The sequence below is a fragment of the Coturnix japonica genome, chromosome Z, assembly GCF_001577835.2.
Source record: "Coturnix japonica isolate 7356 chromosome Z, Coturnix japonica 2.1, whole genome shotgun sequence".
Taxonomy (NCBI): domain Eukaryota; kingdom Metazoa; phylum Chordata; class Aves; order Galliformes; family Phasianidae; genus Coturnix; species Coturnix japonica.
This window is the reverse complement of record NC_029547.1, coordinates 39,385,950-39,398,084: the sequence shown is the minus strand read 5'-3', so window position 1 is coordinate 39,398,084 and position 12,135 is coordinate 39,385,950. Positions and strand designations below refer to the sequence as shown.

The following is a 12,135-nucleotide window of genomic DNA, read 5'->3' as shown; positions in this document are numbered from 1 at the left end:
CTGCTGTGTCACAGCAGCAGGTGAGAAGTATATAAAAGGACCATTCTTAATGCAGTTCCTTTCATTAGTATGAATTTTAGTATTAATGGTCTGATGGTTACAGTCTAAGAATAATTACTGATTTGGGCTGTCTTTGTTAATTCCCCGTCAGTTACTGTTTGGTTTTTGTTTGTTTGTTTGTTTTGCTGCTCTGGTTTTTGTGAGTTTTTGTTTGTTTGGTTGGTTTGTTGTTTGTTTGTTTTTTATGAATTACACCTTTATTAGAACTTGATGTAACAGAGTTTTCTATAGCAAAAACGTCTAAGTAATCCCAAGCAGTGAAATGTTAGACTGCGCTGTTTCCTGACTGCTGTTGCTGGGGTAGATCCACTATTGCTTGGAATTTATCATAGTAGAAAATTTATTTTGTGGACTGCTAATGTTGTGATACAGTTTTATACAAAATTATTCTAAAACAGAAGTGACTTTTTTTCAAGGATTTGGACTAAATTTTTTTAAATATTTCTCTTTAAAAAATTAACAATGTGAATTAAATAAAATAGTAATTAACTGCAAAAGAAGAAGAGTCACCTTTAAATGTACATCAGAAAGAAATAGTCTTTTATTTTCTAAAGCTAGGCATGCAAATATCCAAGTGCTTGAAATTAGTACATAGAATATCTTGTAACATACATTAATTACATGTTTATATTTTATTTACGTTTGTGGTGGATTTATTTTAATTGTTAATTTCTAATAGATGTTATTACGTGATTGTTCTTACAGATAGGATTATAGAATGATTTGGGTTGGAGAGGACCTTGGAGACCATCCATTTCCATCTCTCATGCTGTTGACAGGGACACCTTCACTAGACAGGCTGCTCAGGGCCCCATCCAAACTATCCTTAAACACCTCCATGGATGGGGCATTTGCAGCTTTTCTGAGCCGCTGTAGTATGTAAACACTGTCATAGTAAAGAATTTAATCTTTTTACATAACTTAAATTTACTCTCTTTTAGTTTAAGCCATTACCCTTCTTATACACGCTGCTGAAGTCTCTCCCCATCTTTCTTGTTAGCCCCCACTACACACAGAAAGGCCTCTATGAATTCTCCCCTAGCTTTCTCTTCTCTGCACTAAACACCCCCAGCTCTCATCAAGAGAGCTCTCTGGAGCAAGCATGATGTTTGAGTTCCCCTTTACTGTGCCCTGGGGACTTCAGACTTGGATGTGCAGCATCTCACAATGGCAGAATAGAGGGTGGCAATCCAATCTCTCTCCCTGCCTGACACCTCTTTTGATGCAACCCAGGATATAGTTGTCCTTCAAGCTGCAAGTGAGCACTGCTGGCTTATATCCAGCTTTTTATCCATCAGGACCCCCAAATCCTTCTCTGCAGAGCTGCTATACATTCACCTCCCAGCTTGTATTAATATTGACTTGGAAATGCTGTACGCAGACTTAATTGTAGTTAGGGTGGGAGAAGAGATCAGAGTTAGGAATAGAATTAAGGTTAGCAAGTTCAGTGGTATAATGGGTTCCCTTTGCTACTTGGATAGACAAAGTGGTATATTTCTGTGTAGAGAGCACTGAAGTGAAGAAAACATTAAAGTTACTTGCTCATAAGCAGTAAAGACTTTAGATTTAGTTATCTGGTCTTGTTTTGCTTGTTGTTTCTTCACTTCTGGCTACCAACAGCTGAAGTAAGTATCTCAGTTTGGAACCATGAACTCATTCTGTGTTTAAATGAAAATAGGATACCACTGTGGTAACCCACTTTCCTGTATTTCTTACTTGGCCTAAGTCTGCATGTTTGTTTTGTTTTGTTTTTGTTTGTTTGTTCTATTTTTGGGGGGTTTTTGGACCTTAGTGAAATTTTAGCTGCTGTAAACAATCCAAAACATTAAGAGCAAGAGCTATAAAATAATTTATTTCAAATGCAAGTTTTTCAAAGTTTTTGCCTAGTGTTACTCATAAAGTCCACATGATTTGTTAAGTGTGATTGTACAGAACAGTATTGCTCTGAACCTCCTACCTGTTACAGCTCAGTAATGACTTCATAAATGCGTGGTTGTAACTTTGAAACTGGAAAATGCCTTCTCCTGGGCCACTAATTTCCATCTGCAGCAAGATGAGTTAGGTTGTAATGTCCATGTACTTTTTAATTTTATTTAAGTTCATCTTCTGTTACTGTGTCCTGAAGGACAATAAGAGCAAGACTCAAGCTGCCACTTTCAAGCCACTTGGATGTGAAGTTGTGATATATCCTAGCCATTTTGGGGGGGATAGGTTTTTAAATAAACAATCTACAGATGCAAATGGTTAAAACAGATTATAAAAATTAAGAAGTGCTTTGCAAGATATGTTGGCAGTTTTGGAGCTGAGGTTTGCATCTGCCAAGCTGCTGTAGGTAGCTGGAATCCAGTCACCTACAATCTCAAGTGAAGTTGTGACTGAGATTACTGCAGAAATTTATTCTGCTTGACTTGCAAGATAAAATCCCACTAGCCTTTATGGCAGCCTCCCAGTAAGTCCTTTATAGATACAACTTCTGTTCCTCAGTCATCATAGATCTGAAGCAACTTCTGAGTCAGGATTCAGCCACTGTCTTGGGCTCACTCAGCAGTGCATTTCTTCCAGTTCACTGCTCATTTTCCAAACTACTGATTAGGCCAGACATGAGAGAGGCCTTGCCTTATTGTCTACCCTTTGCCAGCTTGCTGCTTTTTTCTTGTTGTAGAGATAGCATTTTGTTTCCTTTCTTCTTCACCTTGTCCTTTCCATCTTGAGGTTGTCCTTACCAGCCTAAGCTGATTTCAGTAGGTTGTTTGTTTTTTTTTCAGAAGGAATTTGGGATGTCTGACCCTGTTAGAATTTATCCCTAGGTTTAAGTTAGCTGAAACACTTACATCCTTGAAGAATCAAGATCTGATCTGGTAAATAATCTGTTAAAAAATCACTGTTAAATATTGTCTTTATGGCTTCTAAAATGTCTAACATTTTTAAAAATCGCTTTAGCATTGGGCTGCAGGTACTTTGAAAGTGTAAGATATTTGTTGCACGTGAATTTTGCATAGTATTTTCATGAGTGAAAAATATTACATTACAGTGCTGATTTTATCCACATTTATAAAGTAAGGGTTAGGTGCTAATAACAGTAGGCTTTTGTGTTCTCTTCTTCTGTGGTTTTCAATGGAAAAGTTGAAAAACCTACTCTTCACAGTTATCTGTGTAAGAATCACAAGTATACCTAGAAGATATGTTTGACTGACTGGGATAACCAGAAAGTTCGTGGCTGGTGTATTTCAGTTTCACCATTGTTTGTCAGTAAAACATTAGAAATGTGCGGTGATCTTTAAAAAGACAAAACTGGATAGAAGTGAGTTAATTTAATCCAGTGAAATTCAAGCAACGCTTGTGCTGTGAAGAATGTAATAGAATCGTTTTTACTTGACTTAATAAAAATTATTAAGTTCGAATTTAAGTTTGATTTTTTTAAAATTTTTTTTTATTTTTATATCAAAGTAGGATTTCATCCAGTATGTTTTGACAGAGCCTTGAGCTATGTGAAACTACTGGCTGTAGATATTTTCTGCCAGAAAGATGAATCTATTTCCAGTAAGCTAGTTGCTTCATCTTGTTTTATACACGCTTGGGAATTTATTACGTAATTCTCTTAATCCAAACCAGTTGTGTACATAATTTTGTAACTGGTGAATTGCTGGCAGTAAATAAATACTCATGCAGAACCAACTGTTAAGAAAAAATACCATTTAACAGTATTCATACCAGTACACAACAGTGGTATTTACCATATCTTTTCACACAGAGTACTGTCAGCTAAGACTGGTGTTTACAGCTATTAAAACATTGAATATAAACTATCTCAGATAAGAATGCATTTGCATTCTAACTGTATGTCAAATACTTTTATCAGTACACTGAGGAATACTAGATCACTGGTCCTTGAAATGAGATGTCCTTAAATTTGTGAAGAAGAAGCAAGTATTCATCAGTCAAATTCTCCTCTACACTTAGATGAAATGCCTTGGTTAAGTAATATCTTTGAAGACTGGGTGTTTCTTCCTTTCACTCTGATTGTGGTTGGCAAGCATAATATGTTTTAGTGCGTTACCATAACACAGTCTATCTGCAGTGTCCTTTCTGTATTTTCTTCATAAGCGGATGTAACGTAAGTGTATTCTGGTGTGTTCTTTGCATTTGATTAATTGTCTTTTGCATATCTTACTCCTACCAGTGAGCACATATGATTGATGCATTGAACTGTTGCCTTCTACTCTTTGAATGTTAATCAAAGAACATGCTCCTCTGCTTAACAGCTTTGCAATGTGAGCGATAGCCAACTGACATAGAGTTTGCTTTTTTTTTTTTTTCTTTAATCATTTTTACGTAAGACACTGGCAAGAGCACCTTTTTTTTTTTTTTTTTTTTTTTTTTCTTTCTTCATTTATAAACACAGTTTTATGCTTAAACATATCCACTGCTTGGTCAAAGTTATGAAATATTGTTGCACAATTAAATTTCTTTTCAACATTTCCTGGTAGAAGCAGTAATAGAAGAGATAAAACACTAAAGGAAGGGAGGATAGATATGCAGAAAAAAATATCAGGCATAACCAACAAAGAAGAAACAGATGTCATGGAATCAGTAGATTCTTATGGTTTCAGGTCTTAAGAATTGGACAGATTATTTTCTTTAATCAAAAACCAAGCCTGATGCTCATCTGGATTCTATTGCTAGGGTGAAAGCAATACTTTATGAGTAAACTATTTTTAAAGAGAGTCAGAGTAGACATCTGCAGTGTTCTGATGTACATGAATAGATTCTAATTGGGATATGGAAACTTCTTTCGGTGAGAAATGAAAAGACATCTTTTCAGTAAATATTCCTTTGTAGTACTGGTAGTGCAGCTTAGTATCCTAAGCAGTAAACTTCTTGAAAACACAGCTTGTAGTTTTATGTACATAGTTAGGATTTAAATCTTGTAGCTGGAATTTAAGTCATTTTCCGTCAGTCTCACCAGCAAGGCAGCCAAGACTAATAGAAAAGCATAGTGTTTAGGGTCTGTAGTATTTTAAATGCGATTTTGTTCAGATGTTCTTCCCCCCCCCCCCCAATAAAAATGTACTGGAATAGTGGCTTTCTATAAATTCTGTGTTTCAACTGATGGATGCTGTTAGCAGAATTCTTCCTCTAACACTGTCACCCACTTAGCTGAACTAACAGAACTTACAAATGGGAGTTTATCTTTCTACTGCCTGTCATCTTTGACTACAATGATGGTCTTACTATGGGCATCCTGGTATGGTCGGACTGTACAGAATATCACATTGTTTGTATTTACTGATGTGGATAGTTATTGTGAGTGTAGCCATTTTCTTAATTCCTTCAATTTAAGCCCAGAAAACATATCTCATGTTTTTGTTATATATCATGATTTTGTAGTATTCTAAGAAGGCTCCTCTGCTCCCTGCACTTTTCTGTGATGTAATGTGTTCAAAAGGAAGTATGCTTTTATGGAAAGTAGTACAGTTGTGCTGAAGCTTGTGGTTCATAAGAATTTATAATCGAAAGCTGAGTCGTGGAATTACCGGAAGGTTTTGTTGTTTTCAGTTGGTAAATTTGTCTTGGGAAAGAAAATTGAATGGATTTGAAACTATGCTACTGGCTTAGTCTTCCATTATCTGTTGGAAATCATTCTGCTTTACATTAATTTAATGTAAATTTGTCCAATGCTACACCAGATGTCCTTAAAAATCTTTTGTAAATATTCCTCATATATTTTAAATATATTAGCACACTGCTGCAGAAATAGCTTTGTTTGGAAATAATTGCTTACTTATGGACAGTCTGTGTTAGTGGAGTATTCTTTCCAGATACACACTTATATGGTACTTTGAATGGTTTCAAAATACATTCTTCTGAATGAAGGCCATTGTTGCTCTTAATGCATACAAATAACTGCTATTTTATTTCAGTCTACATATTTAATTGTGACCACGGTTGTACTCACACTGTTTGTCAATCCTAGATAGTTGTTAGTGTAACTGAGCAATCTGTACCTGTCTGGTTAATATGGTTACTGCTTATTGACTTCAAAACACCAAATAAGTTTTTAACATAATAAGAAAATCTAGGTTAGATCTAGGTTAGATGAATCTAGGTTATGTCTTTCTCTGCTGATCTGCATCTGTCATTATTCTTTCCTATTTTTTTATTATAAAAATTTAGATTTCAACACTATGACAGAAAAAAGAAGATGAGAATGTAGTTTTAAATACCTTGTCTTTAAAGGTACTCCTCAGTACATGGAGATTTTTGCATTGGCTACTGTTTTGTCCTATTTCCCAGAGTATATGTTCTTCTTGAGTGTTTTTCTTCAAAAATGTTCATGTCTGTGATAGTTAATATCATGTAAATAAATATTTTTAAAATAAGCCAAGTTCTTGGTTATAGCTGCTTACTGGCTTATGGTTTTCCTTCAGCATTTGTCTGTTTGAGGTAAGGTAGTTCATCTGTAATCAAGAAGGTTCTATTAGTTTCAGCTCTTACTTGTTTCCTGAGAAACAGATCAATTTATTTCACCTTAAACATAATTTCAAAACTGAAAAAGGCAATTGGGAGTGTTTCTGTATGTTAGTATAATTTCTGTATGCTTTATATAAATCATTAAGGAATTAAAAGTGATAATATTTGAAATGAGCCAGGCGTCTATGTTTCTGCGTTAAATGAACGTGAAATTAATGCTTGCATTTTTCTCTTTTTCCAAACATTAGGGGGAACACAGAGATTACCTCGCACAATTGGAGTATCTTTGGCTAAAGAGCTAATCTTCTCTGCACGCATTGTGGATGGTGAGGAAGCAAAGTCAATAGGATTGATTAGCCATGTGGTAGAACAGAATGAAGCAGGAGATGCTGCATACAGAAGAGCACTAGCTCTGGCAAAAGAATTTTTACCTCAGGTACAACACATTATTTTGTTCTTAATTCTTAATGAATAGTAAGACTAGAAAAGAATCTGCTATATTCAGAAAAACTATCACGAAGTTATGTATTAAAAAGCCACTGTATTTATATAGAGAGCAATGAAAAATTATCTTCCTTGTGTAGTGAATGGTGTTATTTGGTAAGAATTTCAGTAGAGCAAATAAACTTTGTCAATACTTGTGTCAACATGATATAGTCTGTGTTTGCATTGTTTATTTTACTTTTAATGTTTTATACATTAAAAATAGTGCAGTATTTTTAGTATAAAGCAATTATCTCAATAACTGAGCACTTCAGAAGAGGCACAGAAATGTCATTATGAAAGTGAGTGTATCTCAGTGTAGATTTTATTTTGAAAACCTTAAGTGCAATTTCAGTATTAAAGCAAAACCCATTTGGTACTGGAAAGTGATCTATTTGCTTTCTGTCCTTTGTGTGTATATTTCATGAAAGTATCATGCCTTTATATAATTCATTTTTCATGCCATCTTATCTCTGTTCATATCTCTTACTAAAAGAGTTAAAATGAGTTTTGCTAAATTTCTGGGCTTTAGAACTTAGAAAATTGTGGTAAGAAGTTAAATCATTACCTTTACAAGGGTCTTTCTGTTAGCCAATTGCTACCTGTTCTCATATGCTATCAAGCACAGGTTATTGTTTGCAGTGGAAGCTCTTGATGAACTTGCTTTCCCAGCGAGGCATCCACAGTAGCAAATTCATAGGAGATAGTAGTAAAGAAAATTAGTAAACCTCTCTATTTCACCAAAAGTTTAACAGTAAAATCTTTGTATTCAAAATAGAAAATGTATCAGGTTAGATATGACAGCTAAAAATGATTGTTTCTTGAAAACCCTCGTAGAAAGAAAATATGAAACATACACTGATTATGTTAACATGTGATCCTAGATGTCCTAGGTCCTAGATGTCACAGACAGATGCAATGAGATATCACAACTGAAGTGACTGTGCTTGGTTCTTCTCAAAGTAGCAGGCCACTACTTTAAAGCAGTATCTTTACATTTAGAAGCTGATGCTGACAATTGGCACACAACCGAGGTAGATGATTCCCAAAGATGCCTCCTTGTGGAGGAGAAGGGTCAAACTCCTGGATCCTGTTGGTCTCAGTTTCAGAAGAGTGTCATCACCTGAAAATGGCAAGGTTTGCAGTAGCACACTTAGGCTATATCCACTCACTTAATTTTGTTTTCATATTCTTTTCCTGCATCTCTGTTGTATGATAGTAGGGACATAATTAGATTGATACAGTGAAATCGTATAATGATGTGCTCTGATAGCAGCTATCCTGAGCCTGGTTTTGATGGAAATCAAGCATTATTGGCAAAAGACGGATGCTCAGCATGTAAGCCCAAAATACTGGTCTAAGTTTTCACTTCTGAAAACAATATACATCTTTGGTATTTTCTCAGTATTGAAAGAAGAACCATTTGGAAGAAAGTAGCTGCTTTAGACATGTATTTTAGGACATTTAACCTGTTTAATAAATTGCTAAAGTGTAGAAGGTCCCAGCTCAGAAACACTGATGTTCAGGTTGTTTACTGCATAATCTTATAGAATTTGATGGTGTTTAAATAATCCTTCTCTTTCATTTTAGGGACCAGTGGCAATGAGAGTTGCAAAGCTGGCCATCGATCAGGGAATGGAGGTAAGGACCTATACAGGGACCTATATAAGTGTAATAAGAAGTCAGATTGGCAATATGTTTACTAGGGTGGTGTTTTATTTTATTTTATTTTATTTTATTTTATTTTATTTTATTTTATTTTATTTTATTTTATTTTATTTTATTTTATTTTATTTTATTTTATTTTATTTATTTTATCCCTAGAAGGTGTGTTTTGTTTCTCAGTCTACAGCCTTTCAATATCCATTTTTGTCACAACTTTCTTTTGAAGATTAAAGTGTAATACTTTATGTCTGTGTTTAGTTAAACTCTTGAGACAAGAATTAATGTTGATTTCCACAAACATGGCATAGTGAATCCCGTGTCTGCCAGTTTGTAATGCAATCTGCCAACCTATTAATTCCAGAAAAGTAAACATAAGACTATAGAAACAGGTTATCTAAGCAAATCATAAATATGCAGAAAGGTAATTCAATTCTGTCAAGGCTCTGCAGTTTAGTGTTTATTGCATAATAAAGACCAAAGAGATACGTTATTTATTTTTATTACTTTAATAGAGGCTACTTTTAAAATTTATATTCTGAAGACCTATTTCTATATTTGATTCTAATTGCTACACCCACAATAGTCAACCCAAGTTCTGAAAAAGGTTTTTTCCCTTAACTACTGACCTGAACACATCTAGACACATATTTACTTTAGGCTTGAGAGTTACCTTGCTGAGTCAAGCAGGACTATTCTTACTTAAAGTTAAGCACGTGATAAGGTGTGCAACCACACACTTATAGTTCATTGTAGGAAAGAAAAAAGGATACAATCACACACAGAAATGGTAATCCAAGAGGTACGAATTGAAAGAACATTTTTCTTCTCAAATCTCATAGACGAATTCAGAAACTCTGAATGATCAGTAGTTTTAAGCCTTGAGACTCAAGACAAAAAATCTACTGCATCAAAAGGTGATGAAGCCAAATGTTCCTTCCACTGCTATTACATGGGCAGAGATTTCTGGCTTCTCTAGGTAATCTTTTTTAGCTTATCTTCCCCTTGATAATGTACTTGTGGTTGCATAGCCAACAGTAAGTTTCCCCGGTCTGTTTGGAGAACTGATTAGTTCTGGCAGCAGCTTGAGCCCGTTAGAAGGACAGAGAAAGTACTGAGGAAAAAGTCATTTCCAGTCATTTCTGAGTGTCCATTTTCAGTGTTTAGAACCTACCCACAAGAAATTATTTTCAGAAGTAGGTGAGGGTGCGCAGGAATTGCCATTGCTTCATTTAGTTTTTAAAATCATTTAAAATTGAATGCATGTTAATTTTTAGCATGACATCATTTTTGTATAGGAATTTTGGAAGATGCTTTTTTTCAGAGTGATTTTGGAACAATCTTGGCAATAAATCTGTTTCCCTTTGTAGCAGTTGGTNTATTTTATTTTATTTTATTTTATTTTATTTTATTTTATTTTATTTTATTTTATTTTATTTTATTTTATTTTATTTTATTTTATTTTATTTTATCCCTAGAAGTGTGTTTTGTTTCTCAGTCTACAGCCTTTCAATATCCATTTTGTCACAACTTCTTTTGAAGATTAAATGTAATACTTTTATGTCTGTGTTTATTAACTCTTGAGACAAGAATTAATGTTGATTTCCACAACATGGCATAGTGATCCCGTGTCTGCCTAGTTGTAATGCAATCTGCCAACTATTAATTCCAGAAAGTAAACATAGACTATTATGAACAGGTTATCTAACAAATATAAATATGCAGAAAGTAATCAATTCTGTCAAGGCTCTCAGTTTAGTGTTTATTGCATAATAAAGACAAAGAGATACGTTATTTATTTTTATTACTTTAATAGAGGCTACTTTTAAAATTATATCTGAAGACCTATTTCATATTTGATTCTAATTGCTACCCACAATAGTAAACCAAGTTCTGAAGTTCCTTAAATACCTGACCTGAACACATCTAGACACATATTTTACTTTAGGCTTGAGAGTTACCTTGCTGAGCTCAGCAGGACTATTCTTACTTAAAGTTAAGCACGTGAATAAGGTGTGCACCAGCACATCTTATAGTTCATTGTAGGAAAGAAAAAGGGATCACATCACACACAGAATGTAAATCCAAGAGTACGAATTGAAGAACATTTTTCTTCTCAAAGTCTCATAGACGAATTCAGAAACTCTGAATGATCAAGTAGTTTAGCCTTGAGACTCAAGACAAAATCTACTGCATCAAAAGTGATGAAGCCAAATGTTCCTTCCACTGCTATTACATGGCAGAGATTTCATGGCTTCTCTAGGTAATCTTTTTAGCTTATCTTCCCTTGATAATGTACTTGTGTTGCATAGCCACAGTAGTTTCCCCGGCTGTTTGGAGAACTGATTAGTTCTGCAGCAGCTGACCCGTTAGAAGGACAGAGAAGTACTGAGGAAAAAGTCATTTCAGTCATTTCTGAGTGTCCATTTCAGCTGTTTAGACCTACCCACAAAGAAAATTATTTTCAGAAGTAGGTGAGGGTGCAGGATTGCCATTGGCTTCATTTAGTTTTTAAAATCCATTTAAAATTGAATTCATGTTAAATTTTTAGCATGACATCATTTTTGTATAGGAATTTTTGAAGATGCTTTTTTCAGAGTGATTTTGGAACAATCTTGCAATAAATCTGTTTTCCTTTGTAGCAGTTGAAATCATTACAGAAGTACATGTCTGTAATGACTTTTAGTCCTGATGATTTTGTAATGAAGAGCGTACATTGTTTTGACAGTGTGTTACGTGCTAGTTTTATCACCATATACAGGAACTGTTCCAGAAATGCAAGGCACTGTCACCACTTGGCAGTGAGATAATCCTATGTTAAGTGCCGCAGACAAACTTCACAGACATGTTTTATGATTTGGCATATAGAAACATAGTATATAAGTTAGCTGATAAGAAATAATGCATATGAAACGCACGTACAGAGATGTGTTCTAAAGATTGTTGAATTATTTTCCTCAGGTTGATTTAGTAACAGGACTGGCAATTGAAGAAGCTTGCTATGCTCAGGTATGTAACTATGATTACCCGAAAAATGTAGAAAAGAAGCTGTGCTGGAGTACACTGTGAAGACTTGTTATTTCTTCTACAAATATTTTGTTGCTATATTACTTTTTTTTCTTCTTCTTTTTTTCTTTTTCTTTTTTTTTTTTTTCCCCCCAGTAAGGAATGTGTGGAGGGAGGTACAGGACAGAAACTGTTTGGCTGATGGGAATTAAGCATTGCTAGCCCCACACTATGCCGGTTATGCATTGCTGTGTATCTATCCCAGTTTGCCATTGCTTTTTTGTAACATTGAGGACTCTTTACAAGCATGTGCAACTTGACAATGTGTGTACTTTCCAACAGAAAATCATGATAAACATCTTTGCCAGTAAAACATGAGAATAGTATGTTTTTATTTTGTATGTTCTTGAACTTTGTGACAAATTTTGATGACAGAAGCAGATGCATCACCAT

At 34.6% G+C, this 12,135-nt stretch overlaps 1 protein-coding gene across 1 annotated transcript in view; it reads left to right on the top strand.

Moving 5' to 3' along the window:
- AUH (AU RNA binding methylglutaconyl-CoA hydratase) overlaps positions 1 to 12,135 on the top strand; it is a 97,026-nt gene that overhangs the window by 83,306 nt on the left and 1,585 nt on the right. Inside the window, exons 7-9 of the mRNA XM_015849381.2 lie at positions 6,780 to 6,967; positions 8,605 to 8,655; positions 11,638 to 11,685. Of these exons, the coding sequence (XP_015704867.2) occupies positions 6,780 to 6,967; positions 8,605 to 8,655; positions 11,638 to 11,685 (287 nt within the window). The remainder of the gene's footprint in view (positions 1 to 6,779; positions 6,968 to 8,604; positions 8,656 to 11,637; positions 11,686 to 12,135) is intronic.